The sequence below is a fragment of the Cynocephalus volans genome, chromosome 2 (genome assembly GCF_027409185.1).
Source record: "Cynocephalus volans isolate mCynVol1 chromosome 2, mCynVol1.pri, whole genome shotgun sequence".
Lineage (NCBI taxonomy): Eukaryota > Metazoa > Chordata > Mammalia > Dermoptera > Cynocephalidae > Cynocephalus > Cynocephalus volans.
The window spans coordinates 134,195,173-134,219,905 of NC_084461.1; the positions used below are offsets into that span (position 1 = coordinate 134,195,173).

The 24,733-nt window shown below is 48.9% G+C and overlaps 1 protein-coding gene across 2 annotated transcripts; it reads right to left on the reverse strand.

Moving 5' to 3' along the window:
- Positions 1 to 1,769: 1,769 nt before the first annotated feature.
- Positions 1,770 to 23,069, reverse strand: SPARC (secreted protein acidic and cysteine rich). Of its 2 annotated transcripts, none has more exons than XM_063086169.1 (10): positions 22,934 to 23,069; positions 13,346 to 13,415; positions 12,396 to 12,455; positions 11,705 to 11,792; positions 10,122 to 10,243; positions 8,165 to 8,285; positions 6,317 to 6,450; positions 5,486 to 5,634; positions 3,462 to 3,610; positions 1,770 to 2,950 (listed from the first exon to the last, which is right to left on the reverse strand). In XM_063086169.1, exons 2-10 carry the CDS (start codon positions 13,400 to 13,402, stop codon positions 2,922 to 2,924), a joined length of 909 nt encoding a protein of 302 aa, XP_062942239.1. In that variant the 5' UTR covers positions 13,403 to 13,415; positions 22,934 to 23,069; the 3' UTR covers positions 1,770 to 2,921. The 2 variants fall into 2 exon arrangements, with proteins under 2 accessions (XP_062942239.1, XP_062942238.1); XM_063086168.1 differs by having other exon boundaries at positions 12,396 to 12,458.
- Between the last annotated feature and the right edge of the window lie 1,664 nt (positions 23,070 to 24,733).

Sequence of the window (24,733 nt, forward strand, 5' to 3'; positions counted from 1 at the left end):
GAAAGGACAGCTAGAAGGGAGATACAGACGCACACTGCCTTTAAGGATTTTGGATTCTAAGGGCCCCTACTAACACAGCTTGTCAGTTTTACTGAAGCCAGCAGAGTATGCAGCACTACCCTGCCCTCCCAGGGCCCTGGGCTGATTCATGCTTTATGTCTCTTTGACGCTGACTTTTCTTTGAAAACTCTGAGGCGCTCCCTTCAGGGAGACATCCAGATACAGGGGAGAAAGCTCTGGGTTCCAGTTCCCCCGCTTTTTGACTGCCTCATCTCATGACCAAGTCACCCAACCTCCCTGAACCTCCCTGAGCTGGTGGCAGAGCTGTTGTGATAGTGCTGTGCGTCACATGGATGATCTGACCCAGGCCACTGCATTACTCAGCACACAGGGCAAATGCCACATCTCCCACCCTACCCGAAGGAGCACCCGGCCCACATAGTTTTCCAGATAGCTTCCTGCTTTATTTCCTTCACAGCATATTTCCGTATGAAAAGGTATTGTTAACCTACTACTGTCTGCCTAGCTACAATGAGAGGAGGCTCCAGAGGAGCAAGCACCACACCTGCCTCATACTGGACAGTGCCTGAAAAACATGGAACAAACAGACAAATGAGCCGATACTGAAATTTACTTTAGTCCATCTCTCTGCCCAGATTCCTGGAGATTATGAGACTTGCGCTGGGCTTGCATTCCTCAAATGGCCGGGACCAAAATGGTCAACCTCTCCCTCCTCCTTCCCCTCCCATCGTGTAGAAGAGAACACCAGAATAGTTTGATTTTTGTTTAGGAGCTTGTATTATTTTAGTAATCTTAAAATAATTTAAAATAAGATGGGGGAAAAACACCAGCCTCTAAGCTTGACACCTAAAGATCCAGCTGTGTGGTCCACTACAATTGAGCACACTTCTTGGGCCTGTTTCTCCATCTCTAAGGGAAGCCTCAGAACAACAGCCCAAAGCATCACACCAGCATGACAAACGAACGTGCGCGAGCTTTGGAAAGTGCTCTGTGGACTTACAATGACCTAGCACAGCACTTCCCAATAGAACTTTCTGTGCTGATGAAAATGTTCTAGATCTGTCCTGCTCCATAGGGTAAACTACTAGGCATTCATGGCTACCAAGCACTTGAAAGGTGGCTGCTGTGACTGATAAACTGAATTTTAAACTTTAATTTAAATTCAAATCTAACTAGCCACACGTGGGTAGTGGCTACCCCATGGTTCAGTGCAACACTATCATGCTGTGTCCTCCTGTTACACACACTCATGGTCCCTCGTGCTCTCTCTTTGTGGCACCTGCGACATCTTGCCATTTATATTTCATTGTGTGATTATTTAATGTATCTCTTGCTTGACTATAAGCTCCAAAAGAACAAATGCTTTGTCTGCTTTGCCACATCTGTGTCCCCTGGCATGGGACCTGGTATAGATTAGATACCTTAAAAATATTTGATGAAGAATGAATGAATGTACGATTGATGAAAGGAGGTAGGTGCTTAGCCTTGTGCCGATAATGGAGTGTGCAATAACGAAAAAGCGTCAGATCAGAGGTCATTAAATTAAAGCAGCTAAATTAGTGCTTATATCAACCATACATCACTGTGTATATAAAGACGGTGTGTGTGCAGGGGTGTGCACACAAGTGTAGGAATGTGTTTGCAGAGGTTTGCATCTGTGCAGCCGTGTGTAGACAAGGAAGCCCAGCTGTCTGAGTCAGGGCAGTAAGGTGACTAAGACTAAGACACATGCAAAATCACCCAGGAAGGCAGTTTCTAAGACATTACTTTTTATTTTGAAAGATTTGTCAAACTCTTCACATCATGGAGAGAGTTTGTACGATTAATAAGAAGCAGCTTTTTCATGAAATGCTTGGAGGTGAACGAGTTCTCAGCCTGTGAGATCCGACCATCCCATTGACTTTGAAGTTTCTCTTGCTTAATAGAAGAAAAAAGAGGGGAAAGAAAAGGAGGAACATGCTAAAAACCATATGACAGCCATCTAAATGTGAAAACAAAACAACCGATTCACCAACTCCACTTTTTCTATTATACAGCTTCCTACGTCTCACTCTTGATTTTGGCTTCCCTGGCTGAAACAACCTCCCAGTCCCTGGAGCCCTGAGAAGAGGCCTGACTCTCCAAAAGACAGCTAGGAGGGAAGCAGCCCATGGGATGTGCTGATCCACCCCCATGCACTGATGGGCCACGGCTCCCAAAAGTTTAAACAAACAGCGAATATGAAAAGAAACTGCCCTGACAGGTGAGGGAGGAAATGGTGGGGAACTGGGCTTAGGTGAGAGTTTATGTATTTTCTTAACACGGCCCCAGAATCTTTCTCTCAGTTATAACACCAGGCAAACAAGACTTGCTGTCTGCAGTTCCAGCAGGTGGGTTCTGCAGGGCTTTCTCCCACCACTGGTCCCCTAGTCCCCAAAATGTCCTTGCCAACATCATATGTCTGTTACTTCCCTTTGCCCAACTCCAGGCCACCAGGAGGAGACTCTCAGGCAGCTGATACCTTGAAATAAAATTGATACAAAGTCCAACTTGGTGAGTATTAGTTTCAAACAGAAAGATAGAGAGAAAATTTGAAGGTGCAGTGTGTGTTTAAGGCAGAGCCAAGCAGATGAATTTCCACCTGTGTGCCAGTAAGACAACAGGCATGCTGCAAATGGCAAGAGAAAAATGGGTCCATTAATGCGTGAGCAAAAAAGGCCTTGATAGTGAAGTTACAACTAAGATGTCATGACTTGGGTTACAATTTCCATTTTTAGCACCGTTAATGTATTCATTTAAATCTATGTTAGCACCTTGTCCCCAGGCAGAACAACAAACCATCCAAACATTTTAAACATTGGGGGAAAACAAGAAGGGGAAGGTCAAAGAGAGAATCCGGTACTGCGGAAGGAGGCATGGATTTAGATCACAAGATCCTTGTCGATATCCTCTGCAAAGCAAGAAGAGAGAGCAGAGTTAAACAGGGGGTCCTGTGTTGAGGGAGACACGCTTCCAGAGGAGTCCGTGCATTCCCACCCATCCCCAGGAACAGGAGGCCAGGTGACCAGCCCAAGGCCACCCAGGAAGTTGGTGACTGAGGAACCTTGTCCTCCCTGTCTCTGGCCTGTCCCTGTCTCTTGAATACGCTGCCAAGTTACTCTTCCTGTTTCCTCTCCAAGTGCCGGCCAGTTCCCAAAATAGTGCTTGGCACAGCAAGAGAGCTAACGCTTGAGGGAGGGAGAGAGAAGGAGACAGTCAGATGGACAGAGAAGGAACAGGAAGGTGTCTGAGAGAGCAAGGCCAACCCAGACAGGGAGAGCAGACAGGAGCCAAATAGGCACAGAGAGGAGAGACAGGCAGAGAGAGGACAGGCAGACAGAGAGAGCAGGAGGTGGGGGGATGACAGCTGACAGCCCCTGGGAGCGACGCTCCTGCCTGCACCCCTTTGTCCAGACACTCACGCTCCTTGATGCCAAAGCAGCCGGCCCACTCGTCCAAGGCGATGTACTTGTCGTTGTCCAGGTCACAAGTCTCGAAAAAGCGGGTGGTGCAGTGCTCCATGGGGATGAGGGGAGCACGCAGTGGGGCCAGCTCAGTGTGGGACAGGTACCTGCAGGGAGAGGCAAGGGAGGGCCTGAGGCAAGGGAAAGTCCCCCACCCCAGCATGGGGACACAGCGGGGGAGTTAGCCTGCTGTAGCCAGAGGGAAAGGACGCTCAAGGCAGGACGGAAGGACGGAAAGCCGGGATCCTGGGTCGTCCCCAGCTCTACCACAGACCTGCTGTGAGCCTGAGAAGATAGCAGTGCCCCACGCTGAGCCTCAGTTTCTGCCTCCATCAAAGAAGGGGAGGGGCTAGCGGTAATTTCTTAGGACATTTCCAGGTCTGAAGTCTCAAGGGCTCAATAACAAGGGACTCTTGGTGCATTTAATTGTTTCCTAATTGACTGAGAATTGGGGGCACAGAAACTCAAAATCAAAACATTCAGCACTTCTTCTATTGGTAGAACAATATCTGGTATGAAACAACACCTACGTTTTCTCTGAACACACTTATACAGGTGTAAATGCCTAGAAAAGGATCTAAAGAGCGTCACAGCAAATGAGACAGCGCTGGCTTCCGGGGAGGGGTGTGGGAAGGGACTGGATTGGTTGTGGAGGTCAACAGGAACGCTGACCTCAGAGAGCTTTCATTTTCAGTGCCTCACGTAAGGTCTGTGGGAGGCCCTTCTAATGTCTTTCCCACTGTCCTCCATCCCTATTCTCCCTTCTGGCCTTGGACTCCAGAGCACATGTATGATTTTTTTGGTTATTCCCCAGAGGCCCCAGCTAGTTGTCCCCAAAACATTCTTCCCCCCAAGGGACTCCAGGGAACAATGTGACTCCAATTTTCTTTCTAACCTCTAGACCTCCCAGTCCCACCCAACTCATACAAGGAATCACACAATTTTTGTACTGGAAGGAATACAACCCCCCTTCATTGTACCAGTGGGAAACTGAGGCCTGGGGAGGGGCAGGGGCGCAGGCAAGGCCACCTACAGCTCTGAGACAAGAGGAGGAGGCAGTGGATGCCCCAAGGCTGCAGCACTTTCCCAGATGCACAGTCCCTGCAGCCCCATCTGGAAACCTCGCTCAAGGCCCCTTTGTTGCAGCCGGATCCAATTGCTCAGCCTGAGCGCCAGATGTTCCCCCCTGACTTTTCCCCTCCCCTCCACAGTGAGTGACTCAGTTGGAATCCAGCCATGGCAAGAGCCTGGGAGAGAAGCCGCTGGGAGCTTCCCAGAGCTCAGGAGACCCCAGCCACCCAGGACCTCTGGCAGGGTGGGCAGGCTCCAGGAACACGGGCTAGACAAAGAGCGAGGGGTGAGCATCCCAGACAGGAGCTTCCCTGGGCACAGCCTCACTCCCCCAGGCACATAAAGTGCCCAGCACTGCCTAACTCATTTGGACAAGGGCAAGAGCCCTCAAACCAGGGGCTTGCAACAAGGATGGGATTGATTCTTGGTTTTCTTAGGAACTTTGACAGCCAGTTGCAGCTGGACCTCAGGATGGGGCTTAGACACTGCCAGGTGGCTGATCTGCTCCAGCATGTTCTGCTGAAGGAGGATGAGTGGGCTGCCCCCATCCTGGCCCCTGCCACCTCCTGGCGTCTGGTACTCCTTCCTGACTCACTCTCCCTCACTAATGGGTGACCAAGCCCCAGTACTTGCAGGATTAAGGGGAGGTATTTTCAGTTCCTGCTGACTTCTGCCTCTGGCATGAAAAAGTGTCTTATTGCTCCTCTCAACCCCCCAGGCCTGCATCCTTTCTGCAGATGCCTACTCCTTCTGCCCAAACCCCCAGGCAAACTGTGGGCTCCGGGGCTGGGAGCAGCAGAGGCTTCTGAGAAGCCATGCCCAGTGCACCTGCCAGCCTGGACCCAAGACTATGTCCACTTCAGGGCCACTCCAGAGCACACCCCTGTGGTCCTGAGGGTCTGGGGTCTTACCCATCAATGGGGTGCTGATCCAGCTGGCCAAACTGCCAGTGCACAGGGAAGATGTACATGTTGTAGTTCTTCTCGAAGTCCCGGGCCAGCAGCTCCACGGGGTGGTCTCCGGCCTCCAGGCGTTTCTCATTCTCATGGATCTTTTTCACCTGTGGGAGCAGAGACAATGGGTAGCAAGGGGTCCAGGGGAGACTGTCCAGGCCAGCTGGGGCCCTTCCCAACTCTGACAGGAAGCCAGAGCAGGCAGAGACCAGCCAAGACCAAAGCTCACAATGAGGGGAAGGAAGTGGCATAGATGTGTACCAGCTTCTTATTTACAAAAGTGGGGACCTAGGAGGCTCTCAAGTGTTCTTCATACAGCTACCCACATCACAATTACCTGGGGAGTAGGTTAAAATGCAACTTCCTGGGCCTTGCTTCATAGAGACACCCTTTCAGTAGGCCTGGGGAGAGCAGAGGTATCGGCACCTTGGGGTGCTTGATATGCCCATTAAAGGTGAAGATTCACAGACTCAGAAGGAAAAAGAATAGGATTGTTTTTTTTAACAGTTGTCTCTTTTTTTAACAGTTGGCTAAACAGAGTGAGCAGGTCTCTTTACTACAGGACTTGTCAGAGCCTTTAAGATGTTAATGTGTGCTATGAGCCTCCAAAGGCAGAAAGAAGAGGAGTATGTGTCCTAGTGCCCAGGCCCAGGGTAAATGTACTCTCCAGGGTTTGGTGTTGGCTTGCAGTGGGGGGCCTAGATCAAAGACTGGGACTGGAGCTCAGCCAGCAGGGGGCCAGCAGGGCCAGGGAGACACCCTGGGACAGGCTGGAAAGAGATAACTTACTCGCAGCTTCTGCTTTTCGGTCAGAAGGTTGTTGTCTTCGTCCCTTTCATACAGGGTGACCAGGACATTCTTGAGCCAGTCCCGCATGCGCAGGGGGAATTCGGTCAGCTCAGAGTCCAGGCAGGGGGGGATGTCTAGGGTCCGAAACATGAGGGTGTCAGCACAGACCCTAACTCTCCCTGCCCGAGGGCCAGTGTGCTGCCTGGGCCACAGTCCCCACCCCATGAGCAACTCCCACAGACACTTCAACTGGTGACTTTGGCACAGTGGCTCCACAGGACGATGAGCAAAGGAGGTTGTGTGTGGGAAAGATGCTCTAAAAATGGAAAAGTGTAAAGGCACGTCTGCTGCCTCCTGGGCCTTGATCTGATCTGCAGAGGGAGATGGTCCACCCCAGTGGGCCCTGGGTGTGATCCTAGCAGAGGCTGGGCCCACACTGGTGAGGTCAACCACTGGCAGGTGTATGAAGCTGGGAGTCTGGGGAATAACATCTGTCCTTACGCCCGGCTTGGTGGGGGTGGGGCTAGAGGAATCAGGAATGCATAACCACCAGAACTTTCTTACAGAAAATGATTCCATCCTGGTCTTTGGATCCTAGAACCCCAGAATGTCAGACCCGAAGATTTCATCCAAGGGCACCCCTCTTATTGGACTTATTCGAGGTCAGTGTGGAGAGAAGGGCTTGCTCCAGGCCACATTCTCAGAGCCTCCTCCAGCATCCAGGGCACTGTGGTTGCCTGGGGACTCAGGGGTTGTTCTCCCCTCACCTGTGGACCTATGGAAAGCCCCCTCGGTGGGTTAGGGCCACTATCTCCACCAGCATCAGCTGGGGAGTGGAAGAAACTTCTGCGGTGCAAACACTAGCAGCTGGAGAGAGTGGGCAGTACGCCTCAGAGGACAGCAAAAGCCACTTGGTAAAGGCTCCTTGGGACGCTGCTTAGTCTCACTGCCCAAGAATTTTCTACCAACATTTCCTCCCTCTACCCTCCTTCTGTAGCCAGTACCTTCTCATGTCACACCCTGGGCTCTATAATTGGGAGAGTGAGGCTGACCACAAGGACGATTGTGTTTGCTACACCCCGCCACCCCAGCTTTCTCTGTGCCCTGCACATTGAGGCAGGTGAGTGGCTCTCTTCAGTGCCAGCTGGTATCAGAATGTACCAGACACACAATATGGATCTTGTCTTGGAGTGGGGAGCAGGTGTGGTCTTAGGTGTTTCAAGTGATAAGAAGGATGCTGAATGAGGCATCTGGGCCAGCTGAGTCTGCAGCTGGAATCACTGACAGAAGGCCAGATAACACTCTGGCGTACCATCCCCCAAACACCTGACTTCCAGGCTTCCAGAAGAGGGTGGTTACCATATGTCTTAAGAGAGGGGACAGGAAGGCAAAGGACCAAGAATATGACCATACTGAGTAACAGGGCCTAAAAGAGACGGATAGGCATGCCCCGATCTTAAAGCATTCGAATTTAAATATTTAAAAAACACTTTGTAGGCCCAGGTTGAATATCATTTTTTCTTTACAGTGCTGAAGCAGAAAAGATTTAGGTTTTTCTAATAGAAGAACTTCTTCATCATGAGAGAAATGAAATACAGTTGTCTTGGATGCTAGTGAGAGTCTCCAGAAACCCTCCCTGATCGTGTGCTTTCACAATTGCTCAGTCTTTCTCTGGGAGATGTCCTGAACTCAGAGTTAAGAGGAATCTACCCACAGACAATCACCTCATTCTATAGTTGGGAACCCTGAGACTCAGAAAGGGGAAGAGATTTGCCCAATGTCACACAGTATGGGGCAGCAGAGCTAGCCTTGGTACCAGGGCAGAGCTCCTGCCCTGAGATGACTCACATTTGCAAGGCCCGATGTAGTCCAGGTGGAGTTTGTGGCCCTTCTTGGTGCCCTCCAGGGTGCATTTTGTGGCAAAGAAGTGGCAGGAAGAGTCGAAGGTCTTGTTGTCATTGCTGCACACCTGTTGGCAAAGCACAGAGCACGCCCTCCTTTACTCCCAAAGCCCTTCTCTGGTACCACCATCCTTGCGCATTTCAGAGACGGGGACACTCAGACCCAACAGGAAATGTGATTAGCCCAAGGTCATACAGTAAGTTAGTGGTGGAGGTGGGACAAAAACCCTCTCTTTGGGTTCCCAGACCAATGTTCAGCCGATGCCGAGAGCCACCAATGGTCTCTGAACAGAGGCACAACTGAGTCAGGGCTGAGCTATGTGTGGAAACACAAGCCTGGAAGGTACTTGAAGGATGAGTTAACATGGGGATGGGGAAAAGACAGAGTGTGCAAAGAAGGGTTAAGATAGCAGGCCCGGGACTTCTATCCTTAGAAAGGCCTGCTTGCTAGCTTGTTCCTTGGCCTGTGTCTGAGAACTTGGCTGGCAAACAGTTCCCTGCACTGTTGTAAATCTTTCCCTAACTAATAAGGATGGCTCCCGGTGCTTGCACAAACGATATGGTTTATGCTAAACATCTGCTTTCCTTCTGGGAGTCTGGAAGAAGGTGCCTATGTGACCAGCCCCCAGTTAAAACTTTGGTGCTGAATCTCTAATGGGCTTCCCTGGGTAGAAACATCACTCATGTGTGGTTGTATTTTTGTAGCTGGGGTAAGAGTCTGCTCTGTGTGACCCCACACTGGATGGAGTAAGTAAGTAAGTCTGTGCATGGATTCCTCCAGGATCTGCCTGTGTCTTTTTTCCTTATGATCCAGCTGTATATCCTTAATATGTCACTGCAATAAACCTCAGCTGCTAGTACGGCTGTATGCTCAGCCATGTGAGTCCTCTAGTAAGTCTCTGGACACAAGGGTGGCCAAGCAGAGACACCAAGGACTGAATGAGGGCAGTGACCGTAAGTAGCTGTGTTAGGAGGAGGGAGCTTTGTGTTGAACGTCTTGCATGTACTCACTTAGTGTTGCTCATGTATCACTGACAGGGGGAACTGATGGGCATTGGTGACCAGGGGGTTCTGGGGGTTGGGGTTGAGGAGGAGGGAAGAGTTAACAATGATGTTAAAATTTGGAGCCCAGGGCTATGAAGAGACTGAAAATGGAGAAGCCATATGGGAGGTTGTGGGAATAACGCTGGTACTAGATTTGCTGCTCTGAGCTAGGCTGCCACTAGCCCAGTGAGTGGGTACTCAAAAAATATTTACTTGGATGGATGGAAGGATGGAAGGATGAATAAATGGATGGATGGATGGGTCCTATTGGAGATAGAATAGACAGGTCTGAGAGATTAAAAAAAAAGAGTAGCACTTGAGTACTTACTATGTACCAAGCATTATCTGAAAAATCCTAACAGCCCTATGCCATATGGACTATTTGTAGCCCCTCTTTAGAAATGAGAAAACTGAGAATTGAATGGTTCAGCACCTTAGCTAAGATCTCGCAGCCAACAAGTGGTGGAGATGGGTTTGAAGGTACCTTCAGTCCGGCTCCAGAACCCACGTTTTTGAACCTGATGCTTTGCTAAGCTGCTCTCAAGTGGAGGAAGCCCCTATCTCAGTCCTTGGTGGGACAGATATATTCTCTTCTGAGGATATACTGTGTTGGGCAGAGAGCTTGGAATTCTATGAGTTCTAAGAGTCTGAGTGTGGCATAGAACTTGGAATACAACGGTGCTGAATACATTCTTGCTGGTTGCTGGAGAGATCCAGAGCTAGGCCGAGCCTCATTTGTGACTCATCTCCACGTTTCTGCTGCCCCGTAGAATCCCCAAGCCAACAGTTTTCTAGGCAGATCCTCTGTGTTCTGAAGGGCTCAATCCCCCAGACCCCTGTCCCCATCCCACAGCCTTTACCTTCTCAAACTCGCCGATGGGGGCAGGGCAGCTGGTGGGGTCCTGGCACACGCACATGGGGGCGTTGTTCTCATCCAGCTCGCACACCTTGCCATGTTTGCAGTGGTGGTTCTGACAGGGGTCTGATAGGACACAAGGGCGTGGAGTTAGCACACCCAGGCTAGCATGTCCTCCCCAAGCCAATCCAGGTCAGTCCTTGGCTGTGGCCCCCACTCTGGGCTCTGGGCTGCCCTGAGTCCTGCCTGCTCTTCCGCTGAGCCTAGCGATCGGCATTCAAGGGAGCAGTTGGCTCAGTCCGGAGATTAGAGGTTCAGTCCGAGGTCAGGGTCAGGCACTTAGCGGGGTGGCTGGAAGCCCAGTCTGGGACCCAGAAACACTGGCTCTATATGGCTCCCCTGAGGATTGAAGCAACCGTTATGTCCCCAGCTCTTAGTTAAACAATCACAGTCAGGCATTTCTGGATTCTAGAATAGACCTTACAGAATGGCTCAGAAAGTCAGCTGTTGTCCCAGAGCCAGGGAGCTATGAGGCCCAACGAAACAGACTTAAATGACTGTAAAGGAAAAGGGAGAAGAGCCTGAGGCCCCCAGTGGACAATAGAGACCAGCTGTGTGTGGTAAACTCCGGATGAGGTGGGTGTGGGGGCGGGAAGAACAGGACTCAGCAGCTGCCCTTCCACTCCAACAAAAACCCTGTACCCAGCTTGGTCTGCATACCGTTGATTATCCCCTCAGGATGAGAGCCTGATCTAGCCTTTCCCTCCCAACGCTTACCTTTGGGTATTTTGATCATCCCTATTGGATGCCTCCTCTGCCCGGCATTGCGCCAAGCACTCTCATGCATAATTCTCCTGACGCCCTGGGGCGAGGGTCCATCATCTTCATCAGCTCCCCCCCCTTCCCCCATTAGAGGCGAGGAAGCTGAGCTCCAGGAGCTAAGCAAGCTTTCATGGAGAAGCCTAGATTCAAACCTTGGATATTTTGCTTCCCAAGTCCATGCTCTTAACCCCTTGGGTACAAATGCCTCAGCACAAGGACTCCAGCCAGAGCCCCTAGGTCATCTCTCTCCTGGCACTAACTCCATGGCTAGCTTTACATGAGTTATGTGAGGTTTCATTCTCTTGGGGCTTCATTTTCTTGGGCTGTGTGAAAATCAAATAAGCTAATGAGTGTGCAGTTCTAATCACTAATCTCAGATCTGCTCCTGTGCCGGGCTTGGGCTGAGACAGAGGCCTTGAGGGATCTCAGTGACCAGTTGTGACCAGTGATCTCAGTAGGAATGTGAAACCCAACTTGGAATCAGGGCAAAGAGCTGTGAGGGGAGAAGGCCACCTCCAGCTGGGGGACTTCCCTTCCTGCTATGTACAGCATGGATGGCCCAGCTATAAATAGACCTTTCCCAGATTCCGAGGGAATGAGTGCCAGAGAATATTCCCAGCCTTTATGTCAAAGCCGTTTCTCTTCCACAGCCCACTAAGGACCCCACCCTGCATTTCCTTGGGAAGGAACCTCACGTATGCTGTCCCCATACGCCAGACAGCCAAGGGCAGACTGGCTGTGCCACGTCACAGGGAAGGGACCTACTTTCAGCCACCACCTCCTCTTCAGCTTCCTCAGCACCTTCATCAAATTCTCCTACTTCCACCTGGACAGGGTTGGCTCCCACAGGTTCCTGAGATGGAGGGAGAAGGAGTCAAATACCCCCCCCCCCCACATCCCAGACATGGAAGAAAGGGGTAAAGATTGGAAGGGGCTTGCCTAAAGCTTCAGGTGCCCACAAGGATATAGCGAGAGACAAGCTGGAAAGGTGGGCTGGGACCAGGTCACACAGAGGACAGATGCTAGTGTTGAGCATTTAGCTGTTAATCTTATAAACCCACTGTGTGTTGTAGTGCCCTGGAATTCTGTTGAGATTCCGGACAGGCCACCAGAAGGGTTAGGGCAACAGAGGGTGCCAAGCCCTCCACCCCTGCCAGCCACACCTGAGCAGTTCCCCTTCCATCTGTTTTATGTATGGGGGGACTGTGGGTGGTCATGGAAGAAAATTTTAAAAATTTTGAAAGGCTAGCTCCCAACTGTGTGGTTCCAGTGAAGGTTTGGGAAGCATTCAGAAGTACGCCAGGATTTGGGGGATACTCAGGATTTACATCTATGCTGTGTGTGCACGCGGGAAGGGGACAAATGCTCCATTCCAGCGTGGGGACCCCCAGCAGCTGTCTGGATTCCCCAGGAACAGATGAGGGCCAAGAGGGGTCTGGGGTCACCACCCATGTACCTCGGTCACCTCTGCCACGGTTTCCTCCACCACCTCTGTCTCATCAGGCAGGGCTTCCTGCTGCTGGAAAGAAAAAGAGGGTTCAGAGAGGTCAGGGCCAAGGCCAGCCTCACGTCTGCAGTGCCTCTGGCCTGAAACAGGCTGGGGGAGCCTGAAGAGCAACTCATTGGAGATTCCGAAGGTTGTGCCTCATGGACTGCCATGGACAGGGCAAAGGGGAAGCCAAACAGGTGGGCCCCCCAGAATTCCAGACAGCTCCCCTTTTATGCATTTTATATCTGAGGTGTCTATCTAGATCTTCCAAGATTTAGCTTGGAAAATTATCTGGAACAACTGATCCAAACTAAACCCCCTTCATCTTACAGATGAAAATACTGACACCCAGAGGGGATGGAAACCATGAATTTTAAAAGATGTCATTTTCTTCCCCAAAGTGATATTATTATTATTATCATCATTATCATTATTAGGCAATTCCTTATTGCCATTTCAACTTGGAGTAGAAAGAGGCAAAATAACCTATAACTTTAAGGCTCCTGGCTGTCTGGGGCTGCTTCTAAAATTAATGCCAACCTTGCCAAATCTTTTGCCCAAATCTATCATCCTGGTCAAGCTCGCCAGGGTCTACCACCACGCCCACCTCCTAGTGAAGAGAGAATGAGGGAATCACAGGTTGAAAGAAACTGCTCTTTTCAGCCAGATGGGCTCTCATTGAAGTTCATCTTCATATCTCATAGAACTCTTTCTTCTCTGGAAACTCCAATGGTCCTCATCCCAGTTTTTCTCCTGAGCTTATTCATTTAAGAAAAAATCTTTTTAAGAAATAATGCAACTAATTTGAGATGGAGAAGACCCTGTCCCCTCTGAGCATCCAGGGCTGGCAGGTTCAGGACCCCTAGAGATGGTGGCTTGGAGAAAAGACCAAGAAGATATAATCTTTAGGTACTTACAGGGGCTGCCAAGGCCCTCCCAGCCAGGCAGAGGAGAAAGAAGATCCAGGCCCTCATGTTGCTGGGAACCCTGCAGGAAGGAGAGATTGAGATTTCAGTGTGTGGGGTGGGGGGGGGGGTGGGGGTTCCCAATGGAGATTTCCTCTGAGTTTCTTCTGAATTTCTGTGAAATGCAAGATAATTTTAGTTGACTAGACAAAGTTTTTAGTGACATTGAAAGAAATGAGAAGAAGTCAGTTCCATTCGATATTCTTTCAATCCTGATTATATGAGGAGAAAGTCTCCATTTGGTGCTGAAATGTCTTAAATACCTCTCTAACACATCTATCTCCCCTTTTAACAACAAGAGAGCAGCCTTCTGGCTCAGAACCTCCACAGGAAACTACATCCAGCTGGAATTAATAAAGTTGTTTTGTTTTCTTTGGGTTTGTTTTTTTAGTTTCCTTCTACTTATGACAAAGGTACACAGTTTTCCATTTATGGTAATGATGTAAAGTCTTTTTTCTTGATAAAGTTTCTCAAAAGTGATTCAATAAGATAATGGGCTAATTAGTCAAGTTTGGGCAATGTTGAACTAAATTATCTTCAAAGGCCTTTCAATCCCTGATGTTCTAGCATTGTTTATTTTCCTACACCCCAACCTCTCCTCCTCTCCCTCCCTCTCTTCCTCTGCAATGGGGGAAGTTAATAGGCAGCAACCTCTTGCCAATTTGAGACAATGAGATCCACATTCTTAAAAAAAGAACGATAGCCTTGGAGTGCTACACATGGAAACTTGAGGGTGGCTACATTTTTCTCCATACTACCCAGAAGGGACAGCACTTCTCTGGGTCCTCTGGGAAAGCTATCCAAACGCTTCCATATGCTTCAGAGGGGATGTTAGCTGAGACCTAGAAAATTCCCCTGTCCTAGTCACTGCTAAGACCTTGCTCTTTAGATGCCAAGCTCTAGACTGTAATACTCTCATAACTGTAAGGGATTTTAGAGAAGAATCTCCTTTGATGATTCAATACCAAAATGCCATCCCTAACAGAGGATCTGTGGTGGGACATTTTATTTCTTGTGCTAACTACATAGATTTCCATTTCCAAATGGCTTTGGAAAGTTCTTCCTTATCTAAATCTGCCTCCCTCAAACTTCTGCTGGTTCATCTACTCTGTCCCTCTTTCTGTAGCCATACAGAACAAGCCTTGTCCTTCTGCCCCCAAATAGCCTTTCAGTCAAGGGCAACAGGGGCCCTGTTTTTCCTCTTTTGTCCCCTAAAACTTCCACATTAGGCCCATCATCCCTAGTTCCTTCAGAGACTTCTCAACTGACAAGCATGGTGATCGGAGGTACCCTGACATTTTATGGAGTGTGCATGAAATAAAACTAACAGGAATTTGAAGGCGTTGTCCTGGGAGCTTGGCATTGCTTCACAATGGCCCCAACTCTCAGAGGAGTCTGGTCTTCTCTTTCCAGGTAGTTTTTGGAATATTCCTCCCTCTCACACAGTTATTCACTTGTTCCCCCAGGCTTAAGTGGAAAAATCTCCCTCCTCACTTCCCTATTTGGAAGACACAAGCAAAACAACTCCTGCATGTAGCTCTGGACAAATGCAACAGGGAAGAAAATATCAATGAAGGACTTGTCTGAGATTGTTTGAAGTTGAAGGGTCCAAGTGAGACTGGCAGCTAGAACCAAAAAAAAGTCACCCTGTTTGGACTCTAATGACAGAGAAGTCAGAGAAATGGCCCAGCAAGGACTGGACATGTGATAAGCTTTAGTTTAGAGAGCCAGGGCGACCGGTGTTTCCAAGTCTATGTGTGGCATCTGAGCAGAGGAGCTCTGCTCCACACTGTTGCCAGGAAAAAGTCTCTTCCGTCTCTGCCTCATCATCCTCTGCAGTCCTTTCCCAGCTGCACACATGTTCTCTGCCCACCCCCCATCCCTGCTGCTGCAGCCAGAAGAGAAAAATCTTCTAAGTCTCTAAGTGGTGCTTTATAGTTCGTAAAGCACTCTCACAGATATACTGCCCCTTGGAGCCTCCTGAGCGAGATTGAGTCAGGAAGCACTTGCCCAAAGCCATGCAGCATTCAGAGGCATTCTAGATTGACACGCCTCCCTTCTCATGGAGGTGGGTGGGGCCGCATAGTGATTATGCTTAGAGACTGGGGTGGGGGTGGGGGAGAAATGCAGACAAATGGACTATTAAGAACAGAACACAAAACCTTGGAGGAAGAGTTATTTTCCAAATTTTGTGCTCTTACTAGGGCCCAGTGCAACACCAGTCCCAGAACCCTTTTCCTCCAGATGACTGGATGGGAGGGAAGGGAAGTAGCTGGACTATTCTGGATGCACCGCTGTACTCCTGCATACCCATAAGATCTCTCTGAGGTTCTCTAAAATACCACTGGCCAAAGAGGCTGTGGTCGCTAATGGAATGCAGCAGTCACTGCAGCAAGATCAGAACACTGGGTCAAACCCCAGCATTCAGAACTTGTCAGCTGTGATCCTTTGCCAATCAAACCTAGGTCAACCCTTTGCCAATCAAACCTAGGTCTAGAATGCCTGCCCAAAATATAAACATCCTTCATATAAATGACCAGAATTAAATGAAAACTTCCTTCTTTATATCTCTTTAGTTTATGATGATGTATATACTTATTCTTGTCAGAGTGTTTTCATAATCCAGCATCCCAGTAGGGCCTCAAGGCATGTCTTCCTGCCTGATAGAGAGAACAAGGCCTACAGAGTGGAATAAACCTGCCAATAGCCGATAGCCCCAGTGAGTGAGCGGCAGGGCTAGGGTGAGGACCCAGGCAGCCCTACTCCAGCAATGGCAACTTCTCTACCTCAGCTCACTATTTCCCTTGATGGACACTCCCTCCCAGGTGGTCACCTGAATGGCGCTCAGTTGGGCCATGAACTGGCCTGAGCTGCTGGGATGGAAAATGCCCGGGGCCGGGGGAGGAAAAGGAAATGTATTTCCCCTGGCTTAGTGGCCATCAAATGCAGACACCCCTCACCCCCAACCTGCCACCGCCTCCTGTTCCGTACATCAAGTCCCTTCCTTTTGCCTTTATTTGCTCTGGAGATGGCTGAAAACCCGTCCTTGGCTGCCAGCGGGACCTGAAGCTGAGGTCACTTCTCTCTCTTTGGAAAGACTCTAGGGATGGAAAAGTACAACCAGCCCCCCGCTTCATCTCCCTCAAAACCTAAAGGGACTCCTTCGGGCTCTCCCTGGACATTGAAAAGTCACTGAATGTCAGAACCAGGGGACATCTCAGAATCAGAATTTTAGACTGTGGGTCTTAGAATCATAGACTCTTAGAAGGTGAAGCACAGAATCTGAGTTGCAATTATTAAAGCTGATTTGAGTGGAAAGAGTTTATGGAGCCACACAATCCAATAGAACTTTCTGAGATGATGAAAATATTCTCTATCTGCAATGTCCAATACGGTAGCTACTGGCCACATGTGGTTATTGAACACTTGAAATGTTGCCAGTCCAGTGCAAATGAATTGTTTTTAATTGTATTTCATTTTAATTAATTTAAATCTAAATAGCCACATGTGGCTAGTGGTTACCACAGTGGACTGAGTGGTTATAAACTTTCACAGAGGCAGGATAGAGTAAAGGTTAGCTCATGGGCTCTGGAGCCAGGTTCAAATCCTGATTCTACCACTTAGCAATTGTGTGACCTTCAGAAATCAACTTTACCTCTTTGGGCCTCAATTCATTACCCCATCTGTAAAATGGAAATAACAACACACCTCACCAGAGAAAACAAATAAAGAAGTAAGCAATGTAGTCGTTTGGAAGGGCGTCTTAAGATCCGAGGATCCCGGATCTCCATCCCCCTCAAGAATCCAGTGTAAGAATCCCAGCTGTTTGTTGGCCCAGGGAGAAAGGGGTGTTGGGGTGGAACAAAGGCGATATTGCCCCTGTTGGTCTGGGGACACCAGCCCAGCCTCCAGAGGGCACAGTGACGAAGGCCAGGCTCTAGCTGGCCTCTTAGTTGAGCTGCTGACGCAAGCCAAGCATCTTACTCCCACTGTTTGGCTTGGAAACAAGGGTTCCAAAAACATGCATTGCTGGTAAACAAGCTCAAAGTGAGGAAAACAAGACTGGAGGCTAATAAAGCCAGGCCCTCCAGGGAGCGGGGACTCAGAACCAGGGAGGGTGGGCTCCACTGAGGTGGGGGCTGAGCCAGGCCAGAGAGGCAGCACTGCAGCCCATGTGGCCACATGGCAGTCTGCTTATGCCCGGGAAGCAGACACAGCCACTCGGAGGTGGCCTCATGACGTGGAAGTCAGGAGTCCCAAGATCAAGTCCCGGGAGCAAGTCAGCATTGCTCCCAGCTCATGGAGCAAACTCTGCTCCCTGGACCTTACCTACCCTGGGCCGTCTGTACAATGAGGAGGTTGTTTTAGATCACTGCGGTTTAAAATTATGTAAGCCAGGGAATCCCTTCTTTCAATGAAGTCTTCTGCAGAAGTCCAATATTTCAAACAGCTGAAACCTTTTAACATTTGTGGAAACATGTTATGGTATTATTATCTATTCAATAAGAAAGCTTGAAATTAAAAAAAAAAAAAAAAAAACAGGTAAAAATGGAGTGGAAATGGAGGTTGGGAGACCTATATACACAGACATCTCCTCAGACAACCGTGAAGCATCAGGTTCTCCTAGGAACACAGTTGGAAACCCTTGAGCAAGGTGGTCCCTAAGATTCCTTTCAGCTCTGACTTTCTGAGTCAACTCAGGCAGAAGCTTTTTAGAGTGTCACCTCTCCCAGCTTGCCCCTGGACTCCCTGTTTCCGCTTCTAATACTTCTTGCAATAAGGGAAGACACTAAGGGGAACTTTTGGGTTGTTTGGTTGCTAAAACCTAGGATTGGAAAGGTTCTGGGGCAGCTCAGAGGTGGCTCCAGAGTTTGAAGCTGGAATCAGCCTGAGATTCCATAAAAGCATGTAAGATGCCACGTTTCACAGTGGTTAGCAGAGGCTCAGGGTGGAGTTTCAGCCTTCCTCCTTGGCTCCCTCTAGGGGGCTACTGTCACATCAGGGGTAACCACAAATGGAGGGGATAAGAAATAACATCAAAGTGTCCCGACTGTCACATCTGGAAAGACCTAAGAGATCCTAAAGATAGCAAATACATATGTGGCATACATGCCTCTATCTGCCCCTTCTATGCATGTGGCAGACATTACTAATTAATCATATGAACTTTTCCCCCAGAGTCTGAAGTGGCATCAGAATCCTGAACACAGTTCTTCTGGCAGCTACTACCAATGGATTGGTGTTGTCAGGCCATGTGAAACCTCTTTGCCATACTTCTTATTTCAGAGATAGAAAAATTGAGGCTTAGAGAGGGAAAATAACTCACTCAAGGTCATACAGCAAGCTGGTGTCTGAGACAAAATTCCAGATGTTCAGAAACATCCAGATATTTACTTTGCTTTGTTTTTTTTTCATCTGATCAGTCTGAAATCCTAATGCCATGACTAACACAAGACGACTTAGAGGGATCCCCAAACGAAAGGGGTTAATACCAAGTTTCTAAAAGAACCCAGCTCTGGAGAGAGTTGGTATCTGTTCATATTTTCCCTGCACACATAAAGCTCTATGGCTTGATAGGCGAGGGCAGAGTTGATTTCCCCCCAAGACATCTCCTCCTGGCTGAGAAGGAAGTTGTTTTTCTAAATAATTCAGTCAAGTCACTGCTTGCTGGCCCTGGCCCTGCACATCCCAGCTGTCCCTGGGTTTAGGATTGGAGTTACGGAGGAGGGAGAGAAGGATCCAGGTTCTGTGTTGTAGAGAAAGGTAGCTTCATTCATCCCGAGGGTTGGCTGAAAGCTCAGTGCTAGCCTTCCCTTCTCTCTTTTTCAGACTGAGGTTAGGGCTGGGGCCAGCAGGAAGCAAATGAGCAATGCCTATTAGCTGCCTATTAGCTGGGCCTTTGGGCCTTGTGATAAAGCCATGTGGGTTTGAATAGTCCACTGCAGGCCAGAAAGAGAAGAGAGAGAATGCTGCTCATCACTTACTATCCACAGGGCTTGTTGCCTATGGAGGGAGGTGCGTGGGTGTAATCCCAAACTGACCAGATAGGAAAGAAAAAGAGGCAAGGTGAATACCTGGCTGATTCGAAGCATCTGGAATTCTGGCTCAGACACCAGCTTGCTGTGTGACTTCTAGTGACTTATTTTCCCTTTCTGAGCCAAAAGTTCTCTATCTCTAAAGTATAGAGGTGGTCGGGCAGTACATATGTGTTGCATGGCTGCCTCCTTTTCATGATCTCTGTTACATTTGGTTGTGCACATCAGTGTGTGGCTACAAATCGCAGTGTGTGTTTGCACACCTGATGGTGTATCTGTGTAAGTTACATGTGGCCTGACTCAGCATTTGTCTGTTTCGGCCTGTAATGGGTAAGGGTCAGAGTTTTCATATTCATGAAAATGTATACCTGGAACTTGTCTGTCTGTACGTCAAAGTATGTTTTAGGGAGAGGTATGTGAATGGATGACTTTCTGTGTTTGCTCAGGTATTGAGGCATTTATTTTTAGCTGTGCCAGTGGGTGTCTGTTGGTGAAAAAATGTTTATATTCTGCATCCCTGTGGGTTTGTGTCTGTTCCTGTTTATCTCTGTGTACTCATTTACCTACCTAAATAACCTCAAAAGCCAAATCTTCTACTGTTTACCTCATATCTTCAGTTCTTTCCTTTCCTCCACTATTCTTTCCTATTTATAGCTTATTCTCAGCAAAGAAAGCTGCTCTTGTAAACAGTAAGCCCCAGCCACGCTATTGCTTGACAAGTTTCTACAGATGGATAAAGATTTTAGCATATCTGTTAGGTAACCCATGATCTCCTAGCCCCTCCTCTCTAGTTTCCTCTTCAATTGGGGAAAGAGGGAGTGTTAAAAATGCAGCCCAGATATTCCATCACATGAAATCAGAATCTGGGATTTAGTTTTACAGGACTTCAGAGCTGGAATGGTGCCTGAAAACCATCTAGCTTAGATCCCCCATTTAACAGATTGGGAAACTGAAGCCCAGAGAGGGGAAGTGTCTTTACCAATGTTGCACAGTGTGAGTTAGAACCCGCTTCTGCTCACACCCTTGGCCAGTGCTTTTTCTACAATGGAGGGCATGACACTCTTGGGAAATACACAAGAAGTTCTCCAAATCGAAATGAATTTAAACAATATTATTTTTTAAATATGCCTGTCAGCACTTTTAGTAAATTGGAGTTCTCTACAAACCCCAAGATGATGAAGTTACCAGAGAAAAAATGCTGGGAATGATTTCACCAGCTCGTTGGATGCCATAAATCCATCAGTTCTAAAAACCCATCAAATTAGAAAGGAGTGCCACAGTTTGCAAAGTGCTTCCCTGACCATTATCCCATTTCATCTGCACAATACCCCCTTGAGGTGGCTGCCATTATTGCTCTTTAACTGAGGGGAAACTGGGCCCAGAAAGGAGAAGTGATTAGTTCAAGGTCAAATGGCACCTTCGGGGAGAGCTAGAACTAAAACCCAGGTCTTCAAACACCCTGTTCAGGGAGCTTATCACAGCCCATTGCTTTCCTGGGGTCCTGGGAGATCAGAAGTGTAGGGCCTAGAGTTTGCTGTTGTCCTTGTATTTGGGGGGTGGGGGGGTGGAGTGGGGGCCATTCAGACTGAACCTGATGTTCTCTGAGCATTCCCAGTGTCCCCTCCCAGCTAGCAGGCAGAGACCCTGAAAAAAAGGTTACCGTGGCAACTCGCATTCCTCAGAGAATGAGTCATGGCAGAGAGGAGACTTCTGGTGGGTGGGACTTGGAGAAAGTTTCAGAAGTTGATTCTTCCCCAGGCAACCCCCTTCCACCCTTCCCTCCCCCTCTTTGCTCCAGGCTTTGTCGATGTGGCAGCTGATGGCTGCAAGTTAACTCGCTCTTTCCCCAATCACTCCCATTTCAAAAATTTTCAGCCTCCAGCAAATATAAATTTCTTTCCAGTCCCCACTCTGCCCCCCATATCTTGCCCTTTGACCACCTTGGGGGTCATGCATCCATTTGAGAAAATCTTAAAGATGAAAGTTGTGAACACTCATTCTCTCCGTCTCTGTCTCTCTCTCTGTCTCTCTCTCTGTCTCTCTGTCTCTCTGTCTCTCTCTCTCACACACACACACACACACACACACACACACACACTACTGTGCATACACTTTTAAGGGGTTCAGAGATGCCTTAAAGCCCACTCAAAGGCCAGTCTGTGGATTCCAGTTAGGAGACCGTCCTTTGAAAGTTTCAGAGGATGCCAAGCATCCAGAGGACCATCATGTCCAATGCTCTCTCTTTACAGATAGGGGAGCTAAGTCCAGGGAGACACTTACCTAAGCTCACACATAAAATGTGTGCCTGAAGCCTGCCATCCTACTTCTGTTTTGCTTTTTACTGCACCAGGAGTGCTTGGGGTGCATAACAATTTAACCCTAGAGAATTGCTGGTGAAAACATTTTCTCTAATGAAAAAATGATGTCTTCTCTGCACACCTCTCTGTTCCCTTTTGGACAGACATCCTCATGCCAGTGCTCCCCCTTTCCCTTGGTATCCTTCAGGACACTCGGGAAGTCCACTCAGCAGCCAGTGAGTGGAACAGTGAGGGCAAAGACAAATAGGAAGCTTGTCGGAAGAAGACCCATTGCCCTGCAGACTGCACGCCAGTCCTGTGTGGGGTGTGTGCTTCATAAAATAGTGAGGTGCGGAGGGTGCCCTGGAACCCTCTCTGTCTTGCCTTCCCCCTTTCCCCCTTCTGGGTACATCCCCCAACACACCCTGCCTCCCACGGCACCCTTGGTTGGTTGATATCTGATGTCTGGGATCTTCAGATCTAGATTCCCTAAGGACTATTGCTGGGCAGTTTCTGTGTGTACCATCCCAGGGAGCCCAGGTTGGGAACAATGCCCATCCCAAGACTGACTGTACGATGGTGCCATTTCAGGCCGGATGGCGCCAGAGTCTGTGGGAGGGGGGTGGGGGGGATCCGGGAGTGGGGATAATTAGAGCAGCCCTGCTGGAGGTGCTGGTTAATGGTGAAGCCTCTCCTTTTGCCTTTCAGAGATCAATTTATCATTCGTGCAGAGTTCCTTTTGGAAAACAGAGCCTCTGACCATGAACCAAGTCTAGGGGATTCTTCTCCTGGAACAGGGAGCTGGACAGACTCCAGCTGCCAGTCAGGTCCCTGTTGCAGCTGTGACAGGATCAGGTTCCCAGGAAAGGAGGGGGCTGCCACATTTGCAAAGGGAGCAGAGAGGACCAGCAGGAAGCCTCTGAAACCAGAGAGACAGAGAGAAACAGAGAGAGAGAGAAAGTCCTCCCCCAAAGACATAGTGAGATTATTTTCTACAAACCTAAAAGGGAGACCAAGTTACACAGTTAGTCCACCTTCTGGGAAGCAACAGGCAGACTGTCAGGACATGCCCTTAAGGAAAGCCCTGAAGGAACCCACAGGAGATATGTGTCCCCAGCACGGCATCTGCTCCCTTGCACAGGCAGTGGAGGGGTGAACTAGCGTCGATGCCACTACGGAAGGAAAGAGCAGGCAGGGGTGGTGCGTACCTCAGTGGCAGGCAGGCCGCAGGCAGCGTGCTCTCCGGGCAGTCTGAAGGTCTGCAGGAATGTGGAGGGGTTTAGAGACGGGCAACAGGAAACCACTCGGAGCTCTGGGCTGGGTCTACCTCCCCTCCACCCTGCGCGGTCCCTCCTCCTCTTCTGTCTCCTCCTTCCCCCGGCCTCCCCCTTCTCCCCACAGCCAAAGCTGTCTGTCTTTCATTTTTTTTCCTCTCCTTGTGGTGGGCTGTCCTGATCAGACACCCGCATCCCACCCGCCTCATCTGTTCTGGGGCTACTGCCTAAACAGACTCACGGTGTGCCAGGGCTGGAAGGGCCTGCAGGAATCACAGAGAACAGCCTCCTCCTTGTTCAGAGGGTAACCGAGGCCTGGAGAGTACACAGGATTGCCCAAGGGCCCTCAGGGACAGAGCCAGGCCCATGTGTCTTGGTATTGTGACCAGAGATCCTTACAAGAGTCCTCTCCAATATTAGGCAATGCTGAGATGGGCAAAGCAATCCAAGGGGGTTGTATTCATGATAAATGCAAGGCCAGGACTTGCCTCTGTACAGACAAGGCAAGCTGCCACTGGTGGCACCATCTTTAATGGCTTGGGATGTGGTCCAAAAAAAACCCAGTCTAACTCAAGTTGCACCACTGATAGACACCTCAGAGATTAGACTTCCACCTGGGGGACCTGAGTCATCAGGACAGCACAGATAAGGTGATTGATGACATGGATAATAATGATAGTGGTAACAATAGCCAAGGTCTACTGAGGACTTAGCAATCTTCATAGCAATCCTTTGACTTGGGTATTGTTATTATGCCCATTTTATTAATAAGGAAACAGAAGCTCATAAGGTTAAGCAACTTGCCTGAGATCACTTGGCTAAAAGTGGTATAAGCAGGCTGATTCTACAGTTCAACTTGCTTTACTCTTCTGGTACATGAACTGCTCAGTGCAACAGGTCTAGATTGAATATTTATGGTGTGCCTAGCACCGTGGGAGGTACAAGAATTGATACCTTGCCCTTGTCCTAAAGGAACTGTGGATCTTGCAGGAAGGACATGCCCCAAATATATAGACACTTATACAAATGGTACAGACTCTAAGCTTATTCCAGGGAATCAGACTGGTGGAGACTTCCTGGAAAAGGTGGACTTTTAAGTATGGGCTGGGTTTGAATAACATGGAAAGGGAGGCGACAGAGAACATTCTCATGATAAACTTCTGTTCGCTATGGCCTCTGCTCCTCTTGCCATCCTCCCCTCCTGCCACTCTCCTCCTTGCCCACCCTGCTGGAGCCACACCAGCTTCTTTTCAGTTCCTCAAAAAGGAACTTCTTTCAGTTTCCCTAATCTGTTCCCACCCCCAGGACCTTTGCACTTACTCTTACCTCTAATGGAGACACTCTTCAATCTGATTTTCCTGTGCCTGAGCCTTCCTCATCCTTCAGGTCTCTGTTCTAATGTCACCTCCTCAGAGAAGCCCTCTCTGATCACACAACTTAAACTGTCTTCTTGCCTCTCTGACAGGCAAATTCATCATGTTTCACTATCAGAAACTATTTCTCTCCCCTACCAGACAGACGCTCCATGAGAACAGAGCATCACATGTCCTGTTTACTGAAGTGTTCTAAGTGTGTTGAACAGTTCCCTACACAAAGTTGGCTCTCAATCAATCTCTTTTTTAATAAATGAATGGGTTTCCATTTACCAATATGAAAAAAAAAGGAGGTTGTATTTTACTTGGGTTCCAGCCTAGAATAGCATCCAATACCGATCTTCAAGAGACCCTCAAAGCT

What these genes read in the sequence shown, in the direction of transcription:
- SPARC (XM_063086168.1), bottom strand. Translation starts at nt 13,402, where the DNA reads ATGAGGGCCTGGATCTTCTTTCTCCTCTGCCTGGCTGGGAGGGCCTTG. An exon ending in AGAGGAGGTGGTGGCTGAAA is followed by an intron (nt 10,244 to 11,704) that starts GTAGGTCCCTTC and finishes GTGTCCTATCAG; the next exon opens with ACCCCTGTCAGAACCACCAC. An exon ending in CTGCTTTGGCATCAAGGAGC is followed by an intron (nt 2,951 to 3,461) that starts GTGAGTGTCTGG and finishes CTTGCTTTGCAG; the next exon opens with AGGATATCGACAAGGATCTT.